The sequence below is a fragment of the Hypanus sabinus genome, chromosome 21, assembly GCF_030144855.1.
Source record: "Hypanus sabinus isolate sHypSab1 chromosome 21, sHypSab1.hap1, whole genome shotgun sequence".
Classification (NCBI taxonomy): Eukaryota; Metazoa; Chordata; class Chondrichthyes; order Myliobatiformes; family Dasyatidae; genus Hypanus; species Hypanus sabinus.
The window spans coordinates 51,700,647-51,722,584 of record NC_082726.1 but is presented as its reverse complement, the minus strand read 5'-3'; the positions used below and the strand labels follow the sequence as shown (position 1 = coordinate 51,722,584).

The window sequence follows — 21,938 nt, the reverse complement described above, 5'->3', positions numbered from 1 at the left end:
AAAAGCACAAATATAGAGTTAAGATCAGCTTTGATATCACTGACTGGCAGAAGGACAACAGAGGTACACTTCTGATAAAAATCTTGCTGTTTTTTTTGCTATTACAGAAACAGAATGCTCAAACATTTTTCAGGGCTTTAAAGTAAAGTTACAAATAATGTGTGAGATGCCATGCAAGAAACTGTGAATCAATCGCCTAGTTATCAATTACTGGATCAACTGTTTATTGAACCACAAAAAGATTGTGTTGTCCCTAATTTATTAATCATTTGATTTCCAACTGATTGCAAGTTTTATGGCTAAATCTAAGTTTTTACCAAAACATGGATTCTAATTTAGTGTCAGAGTGTTACCCTTGTGAACAAGTCATGCATTTGGAAAAACAACGGCTGAATCTTGCACTAGTGGCATTTGGTCAATATGCATATATGGTAAAAAATATACAGTGGGTAAGAATCTTGAAGCCTGGATGCCAAATGCAAGGAGACACAATTAAGTGTTTCTTGCTTGTTTCGTCTTAGCAAAGCAACTTGGTCAAAAACTGCAGTATCATTAATATGATACTGTGGATTTCCACCATTCCTTTAGCAAGGTGAAATTTCAAGGCAACTTTCTCTTCCAACTTAAGTCCCAGCTGAACTACAAATGATCCTTTGGCATAAGTGTAAGTAGTTTTATTAAAAACAACAACCTTGGGGAAAAATAAAATGGAACATAAATACCACATCATCGATGCAGTAGCAGCGAGATAAAAAAATGCTGGTTGAAACAAGAAACTAGTTAAAGATATACTGCTGTAATCTAAGACCAATAGATGTACAGTAGGAGCAGACCAATCACAAACAAGAGAAAATCTGCATGTGCTGGAAATCCAAGCAACACACACAAAATGGACAATGTCTCGGCCTGATTTGTCAACTGCTTACTCTTTTCCATAGATGCTGCCTGGCCTGCTAAGTTCCTCCAGCATTTTGTGTGTCAGTGTGCCCATCAAGTCTGCTCCACCATTCCATCATGGCTAACTCATCATCCCTCTCAAACCCATTCTCTTGCCTTCTTCCTATAACTTTGACACCCTTACTTATCAAGAATCTTATCAACCACTGGTTTAAATATATCCAATGATTTGACCTCCACAGCCGTATGTGGCAATGAATACTTCAGATTCAGCACCCTCTGGCTAAAGAAATTTCTTCTCCTCCCAGTTCTAAAGGGACATCCTTGTATTCTGAGGCTGTTCCTTCTGGTCCTAGACTTCCCCATTATAGGAAACATCCTTTCAAAGTCCACTCTATCTTAGCCTTCCAATATTCAATACAAATCAATGAAAAACCTCCTCATTCTTCTGAACTCCTGCCAGTACAGGCCCAGAGTCATCAAACGCTCCTCATAAACAAACCCTTTGCTTCCTGGGGTATTTCTCATGAACCTTTTCTGGACCCTCTCCAATCATTTCTTAGATAAGGTGCACAGAACTGTTCACAGTACTCCAAATATTCCAGATGCGGTCTGACCAATGCCTTACAAAGCCTCAGCTTTACATGCTTGTTTTTATATTCTAATCCTCTCAAAATGAATGCTAACATGCCATTTGCTTTCATTACTGACTCAAACTGAAAGTTAATTTTCAGGGAATTCGGCATGAGGACTCCCAAGTTCCTTTGCACCTCTGCTTTCTAAATTTGCTCCCCATTTATAAAATAGCTTACATCTTTATTCCTCCTTCCAAAGTGCATGACCATACATCTGCCATGTCTTTGCCCATTCTCCTAATCTGTCTAAGTTCTTCTATAGACTCCCAGCTTCCTAACTTGGCCACATAAAAGCAGGAATTATGATGGGAATGATCTTTTAAATAGACAGCCATGCATTGAATATCATGTATAATTAAAAATGCAGAACTTCTAAAGCTCGAAATAAGAACTTAATCAGTTAACAACAGTTAGCTACTCCAAAAAAAATTATATATGTATGTGTATACACACCCCCCCCAAATAAGGGAATAATTCACAATATCTCTTCCCCAACCCAGAGAAGCTTTTGAAGACTTGATGACAAATTTAATAACAGTACTATTTTTTATCCTTTTCAATTTAGTTTAAAGAAATAAAAGGGCATGAAAGAAAAGAAAAATGAAGCGCTTTTGCTGGAGTATCTCAGAAATAATATCCAGGATACATCACAGATTGTGCGCATTTAATCCCACCTGAAAAAATCATCACTTCAGAATCTCAGAATTGAGAAATGAAGTGGAAAGCAACAGAATAAATCTGAAGCCACCATTACTTGTTTAAAAAGATTGGATTAAGCAGTAATTTTATGATGGTGAAGTCAGTTTTCAAATTAAATTCCATTTTCATATTTTATCATTCGAAATAATTTGCTCAGGTTTGTACGACTGAGAAAACAGTTCAGTAAAAGTATCCAAAACTGTCAATCAACCATTATGACTGAAACGTCAAAAACCATAAGGCTCACCAAATGCTGACCTGCACTTGGAGCAAGGCTATTCACCACTTCTATCCTGTCGAAGTAGATCATGACCCCACCACTGTAGAAGGCAAAAGTAAAGTATGTTTAATATTATCATGTAACAGACATAAACAACTCAACTATTAAAGAATATTGATTACCTATTAGTCGAAAAAAATACAGAATAAACCTTAACGAAAGAAGTATCAAGTAAAAAAAAAAGAAATTGGCAGTTCACCTATTCTCTAACTCAACTACAGAAAAAGACGATATTTTATTTACGTAGATGTTCACGTTACAAAATAATCACAGAAAGTTCTGAAAACGCTCAGTAGAATAGGCAACATCAGTGGAACGAGAATCCAAAGTTTTTAATCCAGAGTCTGGAGGTTGAAGCCTGAAGGTCAAAGATGAAAGTTGGTGAGCTGGAAGGTAGCGATCCCAAGGAGTTACGGGGGCTGGTAACCCTTAAAGTCCGCAATTGGAGGTCCATGCGAATCCAGAAGTTATGGATTGAAGGTCAAATCTGTGATCAGTGAGTCCTGAGTTCAACAGCCAGAGGTTAACGAAGACCTAAGGTGGAGACCTGCTGTCTGCAAGTCTGAGAGTCCAGGGCCAAAGACTGGAGACTGCAGTTGGCCAGAACTGGGTTTGAAGGCCTCTCTATGTACAGGCGTGGGAGTGAGGGAAAGGGGTGTGTTTTGGTGCTGTTGCTGCTGCCGCTGTTTGTGTTGTTCTGCTGAACATTGTGGGCATGCTATGTTGGTGCTGGAGTGTATGGTGACACTTGAGGGCTACCCAATACATGAAAGGGAATGCTTGTGATAGGGTGAGACCAAGATTGCCATCCTCTCATGATACCTTCATACCCATCATACCCATAGTGAGAGTCAAACATTTACTGTTTCACTATCTGTCCACAGAGACATCATATGCTGCTTTTTTTGCCATCAGAAAAGTATGAAGGAACACTGAAATTTTCATCACACCAATTTATCCAGCTTTAAGACAAAAAGAAAAGTGGCTCAAACCAAAGGGAAATTCATTGATACAAAGTAATGATAGATATCACTGCATGCCTTGGACTGATGCATGTACAAGTTTTATCTTAAAGTAAGAAGAGAATTATTACTAGTCAAAGTTCCAATGCAAAATATTTACAATTTTAAGCGATACAACTTCAATTAAAATAAACTGTATTCAAGTTGTTGATCCTTTCCCATAATGTTTTTAAAAAATAATGTAATGGATATTAAAGGGCTCAAATCACAGAATGGAAACATTCACATACCTTGTTCCACAGGGAACATTTTTCACTTCATCTGTTTGTAAAGTTGTCTGCAACAGAACAGTTGAATTATGTTTGAAGAATAAATGTTAGCATCCTTACTAGCTGACAGCAAAGTAGGCAAAGAAATGGATTTGTACTATATATTATGTGAATACTATTTCAATCTCCAGCACCTATCCTTTATTAATCTATTTGTATTTAATAAGCAATATCAATTCATTAGTATCAAGAGGTTTGGGCTAACAAAACAATGACCATGTATTAATGCCACCCTGGTTTAAATTAATAATAACAAATTTATATAGCACTTTCATACATTAAGGTTAAGTCCAAGCTGCTTTACATAAACTGTAAAGATAAATCAATATAGTCATAAAAATACAAAACAAACTTAAAGATTATAAGACAAAGATTATTTAAAATAAAATAATTGAATATAGCAAATTGTATAAATGTAATCAACATCAATAGGCATTAAGTAATCCTATATGTAGGCCAAATTAAAAGTAGTTTTTTTTTAAGAAGTATTTTGAAACATCTCATAGTATCTCAGTCTATACAGTATTCCAGAGTTTTGGTGCACAAGAACAAAAAGCCGCATCACCAGTTCTTATATACTTTGCTTTAGAAACACAAAGCAAACCGGTATTCGTGGATCTAAGATTACGATTAGGGATGTAAGGGGATAGACATTCCATAATATATAGAGGAGTGAGATTATTCAGAGACTTGTATAAAATTAAGAGCATTTTAAAAGGACACAGTCAGCCAGTTTAATGATGCCAAAACTGGTGAAACTGTCTCAGATATTCTTTTTTTTTTGGTTAAGATTGTTGCTGCTGTATTTTGAACAAGCTGCAGCTGATTATATCTTTCTTAGGCAGCACTGAAAAGAGTGCATTACAGTAGTCCAATTGGCTAAAAGCAAAAGCGTGTATCAATTTTTCTGTATCTTGAGATCTTATAAGAATTGAATTCTTGGATTGTTTCTCAAATGAAGGAATGCAGTCTTAATAGACTGGTTAATATGTGATTTGAAATTTATCTCAGAGTCAATAATAATGCATAAATTCTTTACTTCTGGCTTGATTTGTAAGACCAGATGATCAAGTATATTTTTAACATAGTTTTTTTTCCTTATTTAGTTTAACTGATCCATTCTGTAATGCTAGTAAGACACCTAACATGAGGTTTCAAGAGCCTCAGGGTAATTTGGTATAACAGACAAATACAGTTGTGTCATCTGCATTGGTGTGCTAATTTGTTTTCTTTAAACAAGTTGACCTAATGGGAACATGTAGAGTGAGAACAACATGGACTTTGGACGCACAATGAACAACAGTTAAAGAATTTTCTTCTCATTTCTATGATTGAAACCAGCTTAAGGCAGTACAGAAAGACCTACCCACTGATTAAGTGGTTTATGAGAATGCTGTGATCTATGGTATCTAATGCTGCGCTCAAATTTAAGAGACCAAGAGTTGATATGTTACCTGTGTTGGCTTTACACTACAAGTCACTAACTACTATAAGCAATGCAGTTTCTGTACTTTGATTAAAATCTGATTGTTACTTGTCAAGAATGAAATTGTTATTATTCACTTAATTGTCAAAAAAAATTTTTTTCTAAGATTTTACAGAAAAGGCAGGTCTATAAATCATCCAAAGCGGAAGAGTCTAGTTTTTTTTTTAAAAGGAGGTGTTTAATGTCGCAAAAACAAAGGAACTGGTTGTGGACTACAGGAGGAATGGAGACAGGCTAGCCCGTATTGACGTCAATGGATCTGGGGTTAAGAGGGTGAACGGCTTCAAGTTCCTCGGCAGAAACATCACCGAGGATCTTACATGGCTTGTACATACCGGCTGTGTGTGGAAAAAGGCACAAAAGTGCCTCTTTCACCTCAGACAGTTGAAGAGGTTTGGTGCAGGCCCCCAAATTCTAAGAACTTTCTATAGGGACACAATTGATGGCATCCTGACTGGCTGCATCATTGCCTTGTATGAGAACTGTACTTCGTTCAATCGCAGGACTCCACAGAGAGTGGTGCGGACAGCCCAGCGCATCTGTAGATGTGAACTTACCACTATTCAGGATATTTACAGGGACAGATGTGTTAAAAGGACCCGAAGGATCATTGGGGACCCAAGTCACCCCAACCACAAACAGCTTCAGTTGTTACCATCTGGGAAACAGTACCGCAGCATAAAAACCAGGACCAACAGGCTCTCGGGCAGCTTCTTCCACCAGGCTATTAAACTGTTAAACTCATGCTGACAGAACTGTATTTCTAATGTTATATTGACTATCCTGTTGTAAAAACTATTTATTATAAATGACTATAAACTGCACATTGCACATCTAGATGGAGACGTAATGTAAAGCTTTTTATTCCTCATGTATATGAAGGGTGTTAGTAATAAAGCCAATTCAATTCAATTAACTACTGCAGATTTTAAGGAGTCCGGAAAAATGCCAGAAACTAGTGAGCAATTGACTATGTTGAGTACACTGTCGATTAGTGGGTCAAAAACTTCTTTAAGCCTGTGGGAATAAGGAAAATTAAAACCAATATCCTTTTTCATCTCCTTCACATCCCTGCAGCCCAAATTTAACCTCTTCCTGGCTAATTTGCCAGCTTGACTCAACTCTGAAGACAGAAGTTTAATTTTAAATTGCACATTAACTAAACTTGTGAGAACAGAATGAATCTTTACAACACAATCTCAATAGCCATATTTGGATTTCATTCAAATTAAATTCTGCCATTCTTTTAAAAAAAGGTATACCTTTAAATTGTTTTTTTTTTGACTTACTGACTTTATTTCTTACATCCTTCACATACATGAGTAAAAATCTTTACATATTTAAGACTTTTCTTGTGATGTCAATAAATTTGTGTGTGGACACTGGGACATGAACACATACAGTGTCACAGGATGGTGAATCTGTGGAAATCACTGCTGTAGATAGCTGTGGAGGTCAAACCATTGGGTATATTTAAAGCGGGGGCTGACAGCTTCTTGATTAGTAAGGGCACCGAAGGTTATGCGGAGAAGGCAGGAGAACAGGGTTGAGAGGGATAATAAATCAGCCATGAAGAAATGGCATAGCAGTTTGACGTGGCGATTGGCCTAATTCTGCTAAGTCTTAAGGTCTCACATATGAGCAACTATCTTACTTGCTGAGCACATCTTCCCGGCTTGTGAATGATGGCTGCTTGGCTCAAGAGCTGCCAAATCATAAAGTTAATGTCACAGCTGAGAAATTGGCTTTCAACAGCAGCATAATTCTCATCCTCACTTGATCACTGGCAATCAGCTTTAAGGCCATCTTTTGCAATTCTTTCACTGCTTTATCCGTCTTCTGTCAACTATCGTTTCATCACACTCTTGTCACGCTTTCTTTCATTTCCCTCTGTAACCACTTGCAATCCATTATGTTTTAAGTGCTACTCACTGTTCCATGAAATGTAATGAGTATTACAGATATGCAAATCTTTATTCTTACATCCTTGGCAAAAGGAAATGGAACACAATCAGATTCATTACTTCTCCTCTGGTATATTTAATTTCTGCCTTTGAACAACATTTTAACATGAAATCTTTTTTTTATTTACTTAGAGATACAGCACAATAACAAGCCCTTTCAGCCCAACGAGCCTGCATTGCCCATGTAACCAATTAACCCAATAATCTATATACCTTTGGAATGTGAACACCTGAAGGAAACACACACTGTCATGGGGAGAACATACAAACTCCTTACAGACAGTGATCACCAACACTTGCCATATTCTCAGCCTCATGTGCATGACAACTTTTATAATGATTTGTTCCTTAAACCAACTTGTATAATGTGGCACTAAAGAATCCAGCTCCTGAATGAATCCTGAGCAACAAGCAATAAGCTGGAGGAACTCAGCAGGTCAAGCAGCAGGGCTTCCACCTGAAATGTGGACTATTTCTTTCTTCCCACAGGTACTGTCCAACCCACTCGAATCTCCTTCTCCAGATTCCAGTATCTGCGGTCCAGTCTCTTGTGTTTCCTGAATGAATCTTGCTTTGTGTAGGGGATCTCACCACTGGTGATAGAGTGCTGGGTTGCTCAAGGAGTGCACAAATTATGACAAAGTCACATCCCACATTCTGTGGTGCTGTGCTGTAGTTCTCACAAGAAACTGCTTCCATGTACATATTTTTCTTAAACTCTCTCCATGATCTCTGAACGGCATTTAGTTTACTAGGAATAATAGCTTAAAAATATATGACATCACTGCTGCAAATTACACATGCAATACAATTCTTTAACTTCTTTCAGAATATTAACTTAGCATCAATTTTTCATCCACCATGCATTGATTGAAATCTGAACAAGCAGGGCTAACCTGAACAGATCTGAAGGATGTAATGAATGGTATCATGACATGATATCCAGGGCAACTTGGAGTGACCAACAACGCACCACCTCTAAAGAAAAGAAAAAAATATTGAATATGGTGACACTTGAACACAGACACAGACAGAAATGTTCAAATAGTGAGTTGCTGTAAAAGAATGTAACTAATATTGATATGAATTATGTCTGCAGCACAGAACAGGTTCTCATCTGAATTTTAATTATGCATGTAGCATCTGGAAAATTACACAAGAGAGGTGCCCTTAGGTCTGAAAGATCTATGCTGACGTTTCTGTCCTGAGCAAGCATCCCCTATCATCAACAAATTTTAAATGCTACTATCTACATCACTCTCACACAAAGCAACAAAGCAATAAAAAAGGTACATTTTGTTCTTGGATTACCTTTAGAACCCATTTCTTACAAAGATAAATATTAGTAATATTCAAAGAGCCAGAAGGGCCTATTCTGCACCGCATCTCTAAATAATAAATAAATATAGTTTATATATAAATATAGTTAGAAATTTTAAACAGGACAAAGCACAACATTGAGGATTATGCAAGCCACAACCAGTCCCAATGGTGCAAAGGAAGCCAAGTATAATTCAAAGCTTGTTCCAGAATACAAAGTGGAAAGCAGTTGAGGCACACATTCGGCATTGCTACAGAGCAAATCTACCTCCACACTAGATTAAATATAGGCATTTCCACCTCACCCACCTATGGGCCAAAATCAAAAAAATGCGAGGCTACGATCAGGGACGTGCTTTTCGCTGAGGATGTATCGATGTTCCCTCTAATTTGTAATGACCAGTGTGCACAAAAACCTTGCACTATGCAAATTTTTGCTAAGTGACAAGTGCGCACCTGAATAATTTCTTCAATAAAAACAGTGTAAATAAGCCAGTTCTAAAATCTGCAGACAAGTCATGGTAAACTCCATGTTGTCTACACCGTCCGCATCAGAACCCTGAAAAGGAAATGTGATTGTGTACGGTCGTGAAATATACTTAATATGTCAATGAGGTAGAGAGTGACAACCCTTTGTGCGCAGTTTAAATTCTTTTGAGTGCTTAGAGGGAACATTGGTTGCAACCCACACAAATATGGTGAAGTATTGTACAATAAAAACTGACAAGTAGGTAAAGACAATGCATAATATAAATTATACTGACAAGATCAATACGAAAGTGGCAATTTCTGTTGCAAAGCTTGCCCCTATAACTGGTCTCAGGTCTGCAGATGTTGAGTTCCTTTCTACGGGCCCATTAATCTTCTGCCGCTTTCAGGAAATTTCCCTCACCTGAGTTAATGTGTGGCTTCAGGGTGCTTCTCCATCTGGTGTGGACAGCTTCAAGTTCCTCACAGAACTCAACATTGATGTCCAGTGTTTTTATATCCCTCTTGTAAGACATCCTTGTAACGCAGTCACGGGTGACTGGCTGTTCTCTTGTCTGAAGCCAGCTCACCACAGAGGATGTCTACTGGGATGTGGCCATCCTGCATGCTGCAGACATAGCCCAGCCAGTGCGGCCTGCACTGCCGGAGCAGAGTGTACACACTAGGGCAGCTGGCATGTGAGAGAACTTCAGCACTGGGTCCTTTGTCTCTCCAGGAGATGCCCAAGATGTGACAAGACACCTTAAATGGAAGGCATTGAACCTTCTTTCCTGCCTAACATATATAGTCCAGATCCCACTGCTGCACATCTTTTTTTTAAATCATACAGTGAAGAAGACTGCAAAACCAAGACCACTGTGCAAAAATCAGGCAAAATCAAAGTCAAGTCCATGGTAGAGCAAGAAAGGAATATAATAAATGAATGGTCGAATTAATTGGCCCTCAGTTTAGCACGCTTGATAAGATCAGTAAAGGTATTAAGTGGTCACCTCCTCTATAGTTAAAGAGGTATCCCTGCCACTTAGCAGGCAGTTCAGGGATTGTCTGCTTTTAGACTTAATATTCTGTTTGTACTTTCCAGAAGCCATCCCTTAACCTCTAACAAAAGAGATATTTTAAGTGTCTCATGTTTTGTGCTCAGAAACCTCTGCCTATCTTTGGAAATTTGATAGGGGTTCTCCTGGTTGGGATGCGCTCCCATTGTAAACACGTTGTTCTGCTGAAGTTCCCTTTTAAAAGAGGAATCTCTAGGAATCATAAAAAAATTTGGGAAGTTTGTAATATCGTTAAATATCATACAAACTGGAAAGGGTTGAAGAGAAAATATGTCAAGAGTGGAGGTGGTTTAAAGACACATTAGAGGGCAGTCATTAGGTTAGGGAAGTGTTTAGATTGCAAGACATAACTGGTCAGAAAGGAGATAATAAAGGGAAGTTGGAATGCAGGCAAAGTGCAGGAGAGCTGATTATAACATTCGCAGATTCACAGCAGTCAGATAAAACCATAAATTAGTGTACACTGTTGCAAAGTGAATGGAGGAAATGAACATGCACAACAAGCTAGAGGAACTCAGCAGGTCGTGCAGCATCCGTGGAGACGAGCAGTCAACGTTTCCGGCCGAAACCCTTGGTCAGAACTGAAGAGGGAGGGGGCAGGGGCCCTATAAAGAAGGTGGGGGGAGGGCGGGAAATAGAAGGCTGGTAGGTGCCAGGTGAAAAACAAATATGTTAGATTTTTGACAGTTATGAACATACATAAGCGTCCTCTACAGCCATGATGAGGCTGCTCTAGCAAAGGAAGGCAAGTCCCTCTGTCAGCTAGATAGGGGCAACTCCTCAGGAGAAAATGAATGTGAAATCCAGATATAAATACTGTAATGCGAACACCGTTAATTACTGGAATTTTTTGGATCAGAGGACTATCTTTGAGCTCTTACTTGAAGAGATCCTTACTGTAGATTGTAATATGATCTAAAACCAACTTGTTCAAAGTAAATTTATTATCAAAGTACGCATATGTTACCATATACTACCCCGAGATTTATATTCTTGCAGGTACTTACAGGGAAAGAAAATAAGTACAATAGAATTTTAATTTAAAAAAGCTATGCACAAAGACTGGCAGACAACCAATGTGCAAACAGACAAACTGAAAATAAAAACAATACTGAGAAAATGAGTTGCAAAGAGTCCTTGAAAGTGAGTCCGTAGGTGATAGAATCAGTTCAGAATGGTGGTGAGTGAAGTTATCCATGCCAGTTCCGGAGCTTGATGGTTGTACTCCTGAGCCTAATTTAAGACTTCTGTACCTCCTGCCTGATGGCAGTTGGGAGAAGAAGTCAGGGCATGGATGGTGGGGGTCTTTGATGATGAGTGTCACTTTTTTGTGGCAACACTCCATGTAAATGCACTCAATGATGGGGAGGGCTTTGCCTGTAATGGACTGGGCTGTTTCCACCACGTTCTGTGGCCTCTTTCATTCCTCGGCATCGGTGTTTCTGCACCAGGCTGAGATGCAACCAGTTAGCATACACTCCACTGTGCATCTTCAGAAGTTTGCCAACATTTTTACTGACATGGCAAAGCTATGCAAACTAAGAAAGTAGAGGAGCCGTCATGCCATCTCTGTGATTATACTTATGTGCTGTCCCAGAACAGATCCTCTGATATGTTACTACCAAGGAATTTAAAGCTACTAACCCTCTCCATCTCCGTTTCCCCTAATGAGGATTTAGTTCATGGACCTCTGGCTTTTTCCTCCTGTAGTTAATAATTAGCTCTTTGGTTTTAGACCATAAGACATAACAGCAGAATTAGGCCATTTAATCCATTGAACCTGCTCCGCCATTCCATCGTGGCTGATTTATTATCCCTTTCAACCTCATTTTCCTGCCTTCTCCTTGTAACCTTTGACATCCTGAATAATCAAAAACTATCAACTTCCACTTTAAATATACCCAATGACTCAGCCTCCACAGCAGTTGGTGGCAATGAATTTCATAGATTTACCATCCTCTGGCTACAGAAACTCCTTCTCGGTTTTGCTGATGTTGAATGAGAGGTGGAAATTGTGGTACAACTCAATCATATTTTCAATCTCCCTCCAATATGTCAATTCATGAAGAAACCCAACACTGACATATGGAGATACAAGAGACTGCATATACTGGAATCAGGAGCAACACACAAAAGAACTGGAGAAACTAAGCAGGTCAAGCAGCACCTATGGAGGAAAATGTATTATGCACGTTTTCAATTGAGACTCTGGGCCATATGAGATTTTCTTTCTGTGATGTCATGATCTGAACCACAACAACTGGGAAAGCTGGGATCAGGATGAAAGCCACAAATATAAAATCTCTCCAGCATGTGGTGCTACATTGGATAGAGAAGATCCATATCATTGTGGGACGACTGCAAGTTAAGGCACTAAGAAAAACAAATCAAAATGAAGGCATGCTGATTTTACTAGGCAAAATCAATGCAAGATGGAAGCGGTGGGGGGGGGGGGGGGATGGGTGGGGGAAGTGTCAGGATTTTTGCATGACCGATATCTTTCAGTGTCTGTTATATCAAAACTTAAAGGTTTAAATGATTTCCTTGAAGTGTGTGTGATTACATTTTAGTCTCTTTGGATCATTGAGCAATAATTGTATTTTGCTTAAAGTGTGTGAACTGTCTGAGGTTTAGAATGCTATATGAGGTGTGGCAATGGGAGTTCACATGATGAGTGAAAAGGTGTTAACCATTTGTTTAATCTGTATTGTAAAACATCTGCTACACATAATATAAACAGTGGAGTGAGAGTTCTCAACTACAAAAGATTATCTATCTGGAGATACAGCATGGTAATAAGCCATTCCAGCCCAATGATTGTGCCCCTCCCATTACACCCACATGACCAATTAACCTGCTAACAGTTGCGTCTATGGAATGTGGGGAGGAAACCAGACTATCCAGAGGAAACAATGCAGTTATGGGGAGAACGTACAAACTCCTTGCAGATAAAATGGGAATTGAACCTGGTCATTGGCAGTATAACAGTGTTAAGATAACCACTATGCTGTCGTGCCAGCCTAATCCTCCAGTATGAGCCAAATGTGGAGTCTAAATGCAAAATCCATATATAAATGCATGCAGCCAGCGCATCCCACACATTTAACTTTATGGTACTGACTGTTGCGAAACTCAACTTTGTTCAGAGAAGGAATTGCTGGAAAATATCCCAATAAAAAGCATTTGGGCAGGTTTTTGGATAGGAAAGGCCTACAGGGATGTGTACCTAATGTAAATAAATGGGATTAGCATAGATAGGCAACAACTTGTTTGCTATCATTAAAATTGTCTTCTGTCCACATCCCATGCACAAAGCTAGCTCATACAGATATCTTGGTTGACATAGATGAATTAGTTTGAAGAGCCTGCCTCTATGTTGTTACTATGACATTTACATGCCTTCCCCTTGCCCTACAACAAACTCACTGTCCTCTCTGCCAATCATTTATCTCCCTATAAGATCACTAGCTCAGTCTTTGGAAAGTAAGAAGTTCCAAATGCTGGAGATCTGGCATAAAATCTGAAAATATCCACTAGCTTTAGTATCCATTGACTATGTCACAACCACAATAATTAATTGAATATAAACAAAGAATCCACATAAAGACCAAAGATACATTGCCTTGTAAAAGGATTTAACTGAGAGTTTTTAATTTGTGAAGCACATGCTCCTTTTTTCACAGTACAACCCAAAAGACAGAGAAAATTGTAAAACATGAATAACTAAAAATTCAAAAAACTGAAATGTCAGCAGTTCACAAGTATTCATCCCCCTTTGCTCAGTACTTAGTTGAACCATCTGTCATAGATCTTACAGCCAGAAGTTGTTTTTGGATAAGTCTCTATTAGCTTTGAACAACATGATGAAGCAAGATTTGCCCGTTTCTCCTTGCAAAGTTGCACCAGATTAGTTAGGGAGCGGCAGTAGACAACAATCTTGAGGAAACACGAAGAAATCTGCAGATGCTGGAAATTCAAACAACACACACAAAATGCTGGTGGAACACAGCAGGCCAGGCAGCATCTATAGGAGAAGCACTGTCGACGTTTCGGGCCGAGACCCTTCGTCAGTCCTGACAAAGGGTCTCAGCCTGAAACGTCAATGGTGCTTCTTCTATAGATGCTGCTTGCCCTGCTGTGTTCCACCAGCATTTTGTGTGTGTTGTTGTAACAATCTCGAAGTCTTGCCAGAGATGTTCGATCAAGTTATGCTCAGGACTTTGACTGGGCCACTCAAGGACATCAATTTTCTTCATTTGGAGTCATTATATGGTTGCTCCAGCAGTGTGCTTTGGATTGTTGTCCTGCCAAAAGACAAACTTTCTCCCCAGTTTAATCTTTCTGACTGAGGCTAGTTGTTTTTTTTTACCCAAGATCTCTCTGTATTTAACAGTATTCATCTGCCCATCAATTCTAACCAGATTTCCAATCCCTGCTGCTATAAAGCATCCCCAGAGCATGATGCTACTTCCACCATACTTTGGTAGGGATGATGTTACATGGCTGATGCAGAGTATTAGAATTATGCTACATGTACCGCTTAGTGCCAAGGCCAAAAAAGTTCCACTTTAGTCTCCTCCAAAAACAAGACCTTCTTCCACATCTTTACAGTATTTTCTAAGTGATGCTTTGCAAAGTCTTTATGGGCAAGGATTTTTTTTATCTATATAGCCAGGGCTTCTTCCTTGCCACTCTTCCATAAATACCCTTTTTGTGCAAGAGATTGTGGAGCCATGAACTTCATCTCCAGTTGCAGTCACTAACTTCTGAGCTCACTTAAGAGTTGTACAATGTCCTGGGTATGTTACTCAAAATGGCCTCTTTGGTTTGTTACAAGTAGGAATGTTTCTTTGTCGGATAAGTGTTTCTCTAGCCGTTGTTTCACTTTAGAATGGCTGATATGGTAATTGTATTCATTTGTTAATCAATGGGGAATGTCATTGTGTCTTGTGATGCTGGGAACTTGGGGGAGGGGTTTTCGCGGGTTTTTGGGGTGAGGCCGAGGAAGAGACTGAAGAAGGTGGACGTGTGCTGGACTGCTCGTAAGACCACCGGGGTGGTCCCAGGTGCGACGGCCGGATGGGTCGATTGGTTCGTTGATTGAGCTCCAACGAGTGCACTAAACAGACTGAACTTTGATAAGTGGCGCCTTTTGTTTTTTCCTTGTGTATGTATATTGTATTGCTTACTACTCTTTTTAATTTTAGTAAACTCTTTAAAGTGTATTTCATAACAGTATTTGTTGTGGATTTGATACTGTTGGCGGGCTCGAGGCGTAAACTCGATTCTCACAGCACCTGCGTGTACGGGAGGTGGGTTGGAGAGTGGCTGGATCCCCTTTTCCCCCTAGACATATACCAGCCTGTTGGGTAAGGGTTACAGAGTGAATGCTGGCACCACAGTAGCCTCTCTTACAAGTACCATTCCTCCCTGGCAACTAAGTTTAAAGGGACAGCCTGACCTTTGCAATGTGGCTGTGGTTTTTTATTTTTCCCACTTTTTTTTTTAAACGCTGGACTGTACTAAGCTCTCAGATATGTTTAGTGCCTTTGAGATGGTCCTGTAACCTTCCCCAAATTTGTCTTCTCTACTACAGTTTCCCTGACTTGTCTTGTCTTTTGTCCTCATTTTGGTTTGGTCTATTGAGAATCTACCATATTGTTGGACCTTAGAGAAAGGGGGCATTTATTCTTGTGAATTCATTGAAAACAGGTGATCCTCCTATATTCCACATCAACAAACTGGGGGAGTTGATAAGGTAATACAGCACATTGCACCTCAGGAAATTTATCATAGTAATTACAAAGGGGGCGAATCCTTTTCAGCCTCACAATTTTGTTTTTTTTTTAAATTTTTAGTAAATTACTGACAGATTTTGGAATTTTTCTTTTGATTTGACATGATGCAAAATGTTTTGTAGATTAGCTCAAAAATAATCCTGAATATTTTTTGAATTTAGAAAATTAGACAGTAAAATGTGAAAACAGCTGTGGGGGCTGAATACTTTTTAAAAGGCACTGTACATCCATGCTATGGGAATGCCACTAAAAAAGTTAAATAAGCATAATGCATATTTATGGATTTTCCAATATTCCTCAATTATAAGGATCCAAACATATTTGAAAGTTCACAATCTAACAGTGTTCAGCTTCATTTTTAAGAAAGAAGTCTCTTTATGCATCCAATCAAACTTATTTAGTCAGGTTCCGGTGTAGCACCTTTACTACAGTAAAGGTGCTTTAAAAAGAGAAGTTGGTTTTGAGCACTTTGCAGGAACAGTGTTCATACATCATACATGGCCATTGTGAATAACTGATGACAAAGGCATGGTAAAAAAATGCATCTCTTTAACTCACAGAAACATTGCAAGAAAAAGGGCGAATCTAACAGATCGAAAATCTGCATAGCAACACAGGAAGTACAGTTTCAAACCAAGTCCAGACCAAAATGCTTACTATTTTAAGTACAGAATACTTTGTAAAGAAGTTGGCATTTCAATAAAAAGAATCCATACAACAAAATCCATAAATAATCCTGAAGGCACACACTCAGCAATTCAGGAACAGCTTCTTTCCCTCTGCCATCCGATTCCTAAATGGACATTCGATCCTTGGACACTATCTCACCTTTTTTAAATATACAGTATCTCTGGTTTTTTGCACATTTATAAAAATCTATTCAGTATACATATACTTCAATTGATTTATTTTTTTCTCTTCTGTATTATGTATTGTATTGAACTGCTGCTGCTAAGTTAACTAATTTCACACGCAAACACGAGGAAATCAGCAGATGCTGGAAATTCAAGCAACACACACAAAATGCTGGTGGAACACAGCAGGCCAGGCAGCATCTATAGGAAGAAGTACAGTCGATGTTTTGGGCCGAGACCCTTCATCAGGACTAACTGAAAGAAGAGATAGTAAGAGATTTGAAATCTCTGCCTGGCCTGCTGTGTTCCACCAGCAGTCTGTGTGTGCTGCTCAACAAATTTCATGTCACATGCCGGTGATAATAAACCTGATTCTGATTCCACATCAATGATTATATAGTGGATTCCCATTAATTGGGCCATCGATTAATTGGGGCAGCTGCATACTTGGAACAACTCTTAAAAAACAAAAACTGAGAAAACTGCCAGGATTCTCTTTGCTTAATCGGGGGCAAGAGGCTGTGCTGAACAGGTTCTAAGTAGTGTTAGTTTGGTGTACCTTGACACTACATCATGCTTAAAGCAAACAGTTTTAAATAGTGACAGTTGCATGTGTTTGTGTCACTGACTGTTGCTGAGAAATAAGCAGTAAGACAATTTGGAACTGATTTGCTCACTGTAGTTTCAAGCATTCAAGCTTAGAGATGCCAGAAACTGCCAGGAATGAAAATGAAAGGATTTCACCACTTCAACAAATTAGGAACTACGAATAATTCGAGGTATCAGCAACCATCTTTAAAGTAACAAATGAAAATGAAGAATTGGAGGATGCAATCGGAGAAGGATTGTATGAAGGCATTCCATTATCTGCACTAGGTATTCTTGTTCATTGAGTACACTAGGTGGATTCCTCCATTGATAACTACTAGGAACAAATACACTACCAATAGACTGAAAAAAATACATAATTCTAATTTGTTCTGTATTTTATTTAAATACAAAACTTGTTACTCAGTTCTTTTTTATACCTTTTTAACTGTTTCCATGACATGTCTGCTAATATGGGCAGCCACTAAATTGGGCCATAAAATATTGGCCCGGATGTGTCCCAATTAACCAGAATCCACCGTACTTATTAAGCATACAGATCAGTAAATGAACTGATTCACTTGAAATCATAGCTCAAAGTATGCAGGAAAATATGTGTTAGATATCCAATCAAATTGGTTAATTCTTCTAACATCAACCTAAATGCAGAGCTGGAACTAATAACAGCTCAAAAACAAATCAGTGTGTACTGGAAGGCCATACAAGCTGCAAGTGATCAGTCAAACATATCTTGTCACTGTTGTTATCAACAAGCATGTGCAAGATAATATTGTCAAAGACTCCCTTGTAGCCAACTCCTGATGGTTAATAAACCACTGATCTATCATCTAAAGAATTGCCATTTGCAAGAGGAAAGAAAATAGCAGAAGGGGTAGTCAAAGCAAAATCTAATGTTCTGTGTTCCTCAGCGTACAAGTCATTCACCATAATTTTTCCAAACTTTGAAAGATGCTTTGCAGTATTACAAAAAATAAGAAAACAAGTAAATGATTTATGACTTCATACATTGTTCATGATAGGGAATCCAATCTAATGAAACAGACTTAACAATTTCCAAAGACAAAATGAAACCACTTGGGAAAGAATGCCACTTCAACCAAACAGAATTTAACTAGAACACACCACAATTTTCAGTCCTGATAAATGAGGTAAATGAGTACAGTGGATTCTGGCTATTTGAGCCATCAGTTAATTGGGGCAGCCACTTATTTGGGAGAATTCTTAAAGAACAAAACCTAATTCATAAAATTGCTGGGATTCCTTTTGTTTATTTGGGACACTATGCTGCTTAAATGGGGCAGAAGACTACTGTTGAACTGTTTCTAACTAGCATCATTCAGATGCACTTGTGTGCGTGTTAGACCCTACACCATGCTTAAGTGTAAATAGTTTTTAAAACAGTGTCAGTTGCCTGTGTTTGTGTTCAAAAAGCAGTGATTTTTGTCATTGATAGTTGGCAAGGAATAAGCAGCAAGACAATTACAACAGTTTTGCTCATTGCAGTTTCAAGTATTCAGACTTGGAGATGCCAGGAACAGCTGGGAGTGAAAATGAAACAATTCATTTCAACCACTTAACAAGTTAGGAACTACAAATAATTTAAAGCTATTGATAATCATCTTGAATGTTATAATGAAAATGAAGATTTGGAGGATGAAATTGCATTGTAATAACAGCAGCCCATTATCTACACCAGGTGTCTGCGCTGAACTTGTTCATTGTGTACTCTGGATGAATTCCTCCTTTGATAACTATTAAGAACTAATGCACAATTTTATAGCTCTGTAGTACTACTGGTAGTGTTCTGATTTGTTCTGAATTTCATTTAAATACGTAATTTATTTCTCAGCTTGTCTTATTTATACCTTTTTAAGTATTTCCATGAATCTTCAGCTAATTGGGCCAAAATATACTGGTCCCGATGTGCTCCAATTAACTGGAATCCACTGTATTTATATCGTGTTGACTGGGAAAGATGAGGGGCATTGATTGTGTGGATAGTCAGAGGCTTTTTCCCAGGGCTGAAATGGTTGCCACAAGAGGACACAGGTTTAAAGTGCTGGGGAGTAGGTACAGAGGAGATGTCAGGGGTAAGTCTTTTTACTCAGAGAGTGGTGAGTGCGTGGAATGGGCTGCCAGCAATGGTGGTGGTGGAGGCAGATACGATAGAGTTTTTAAAAGGCCTTTAGATAGGTACATGGAGCTTAGTAAAATAGAGGGTTATAAGTAAGCCTAGTAATTTCTAAGGTAGGGACATGTTTGGCACAACTTTATGGGCTGAAGGGCCTGTACTGTGCTGTAGGTTTTCTATGTTTCTCTGCAGCTTTGACATATGTTAGTCAATCAACCCACCTTTAAAACTAAAGTAACTAAAGACTGAACATCACTAAGGTACATTAACCAAGAAGCAAGAGCATGTTAATTGTCTAAGAAGTGGATGAGGGGAGAGTTTTGTACCTTAAAATAATGCTCCTGGAGAAAAATGGATTTCAAAATTTACACATTAGGTTGACTGGGTGACTCTCAGTTAAGACTGACCACCTAAATGATAGAAGAGCTCGTTTTGCACTGCTGATGATTTAGGGGTTATTTATCATTCTGGAACTCTATCAGTCCATGTAAAGTAGGAATTAATTTTAACACATATTCTCCAGACATCAGAGACTTAGATAAGTTACCTTCTGCAGTATTTAGCCCCTCCCTCAGGTGTTAAGTCACAATATTTCAAGGGAATAAAAATATCTTACAGAAAAAGGTCACTCAAGAGTTAAAAGCAATGCATAAAAAGGCCAAGGAGAAAGTGTGTACATAAACAACTAATTCTGTAGAAAACATTCAATTTCCATAAGGATACTGTATTGTTTTTGCAAAAAAGCAAGTATCATTTTTTTGTAAAAAAAATTATGCTATATAAACAACAGCATATTATAAAACTGTTATGGTGGGCCTTTTCCCAAAATAGTTATCCCTTCAATACAACATATTCAATTCCAAATTCTTAAGTGAAATGGAGATTGTAGATAAAAGAATTTATTAAGTCTTGCTCTGAGTCCCAGGAAACCAAAATAATCAGCATATTTGAAAAGAAAATTGACTACCTGTAGTAAATGCCAAGATGCCCTTCTTCAATCTTGTGTATGGAAGAGTAGAGGCAAAACGCTACGAATGCAGTTAATACGGCCACAACTGCTCCAACATGCGTCATGGTCATGCTGCCTTACCTATAGGAGAGGGATGCAAACAACAGCGTAAATGTAAACATCACAGGAGAAAAATTATATTTTAAAAAATTTGACATTCAAAATCCTATTTACATAAAATCCAACATTTACATAACATGAAAAAACATAAATCTTAACATGAACACACAAAAGTCCTTTCAAATCTACACTTCATAATGTTGCGACAGTTTAGGCAGGCTTAGTTATATCTATGTAAATGGAAATCATGCGTACACACAAGCTCTTTTACAAGATTAATTAAGTCTTGATTTTATTCAATCAGCCAGGAACATGCTATCATCAGTTTAAACACATCCAATAAACACTTTTGAACTAACTTCAACTTTTGAGCAACAGTAGCTTCAGCAACATTGTAAAATTCACTTGACAAAAAGGCATTGGCAACTCCTTGCACATTTTCTTTTCAAGCGTAATCAACTTTCAGCAACCCGATGCCTTTGTTAACCTGTAAGTAAACTGCCAACCGTAAAACAAATTTCCTGCTTTTTCAGGTTTCTCAGTGGGATTTACAGGAAGACATTTCTTGCTTGGCTTTGCTTCCCGTCACACCTCCAATAGTGCCCCGAGGTCAGCTGCATGGTCATCATCCAAGGACCACCTTTCAATGATGTTGTGTTCCCTTATCCCTGGTACATCTACTGGTGTACAGCGGTGGCAGGGAAGTCTCCTTGAAACCCCCTGCAGCTTCCAATGGGGTTAGCCAGTCCCCCAATTTCTGCCCTTCCTCCTCAGCCACAGCCAAAAGCTGCCCTTTTCCGCCTCTTCAGTCAACTCTCTGGTGACCCTCCTGAACCTCGCTCCGGTCACTGCCATATCACACAGTAACCTGGTTGTTGATGTGCTGACCTCAAATACAGTATTTTCTGCCAAATTTTGGCACATGTAGGATAATAGAGATTCTATCCCACTAAGAATTATTTACCGTTTCCCAAAAAGTAAAAAAAATGCAGAATAAACAATTGTGGTTTCTTATCTACTGTGGATAGTCACAAGCTTCTTCCCCAGGGATGAAATATCTAACACGAGAGGGCACAGTTTTAAGGTGCTTGGAAGTAGGTACAGAGGAGATGTCCGGGGTAAGTTTTTTTACTCAGAGAGTGGTGAATGCATGGAATGGAATGCTGGCGATGGTGGTGGAAGCAGATACAATAAGGTTGTTTAAGAGACTCCTGGACAGATACATGGAGCTTAGAAAAATAGAGGACTATGGGTAACCCTAGGTAAATTCTAAGGCAAGGACATGTGCAGCACAGCATTGTGGGTCGAAGGGCCTGTATTTTGCTATAGGCTTTCTATGCTTCAATGTTTACTCTTATTCA

General features: G+C 38.6%; 1 protein-coding gene across 4 annotated transcripts in view; it reads right to left on the bottom strand.

Annotated features, from left to right (window-relative positions):
• The window catches only part of LOC132379046 (erlin-1-like), a 46,523-nt gene that overhangs the window by 16,136 nt on the left and 8,449 nt on the right, over positions 1-21,938 (bottom strand). For all 4 annotated transcript variants that reach the window (XM_059946534.1, XM_059946533.1, XM_059946536.1 and 1 more), the window contains 4 exons: positions 20,476-20,598; positions 8,149-8,230; positions 3,764-3,810; positions 2,490-2,551 (listed from right to left, as the gene is read on the bottom strand). In XM_059946534.1, the coding sequence (XP_059802517.1) occupies positions 2,490-2,551; positions 3,764-3,810; positions 8,149-8,230; positions 20,476-20,588 (304 nt within the window). In that variant the 5' untranslated portion in view covers positions 20,589-20,598. The remainder of the gene's footprint in view (positions 1-2,489; positions 2,552-3,763; positions 3,811-8,148; positions 8,231-20,475; positions 20,599-21,938) is intronic.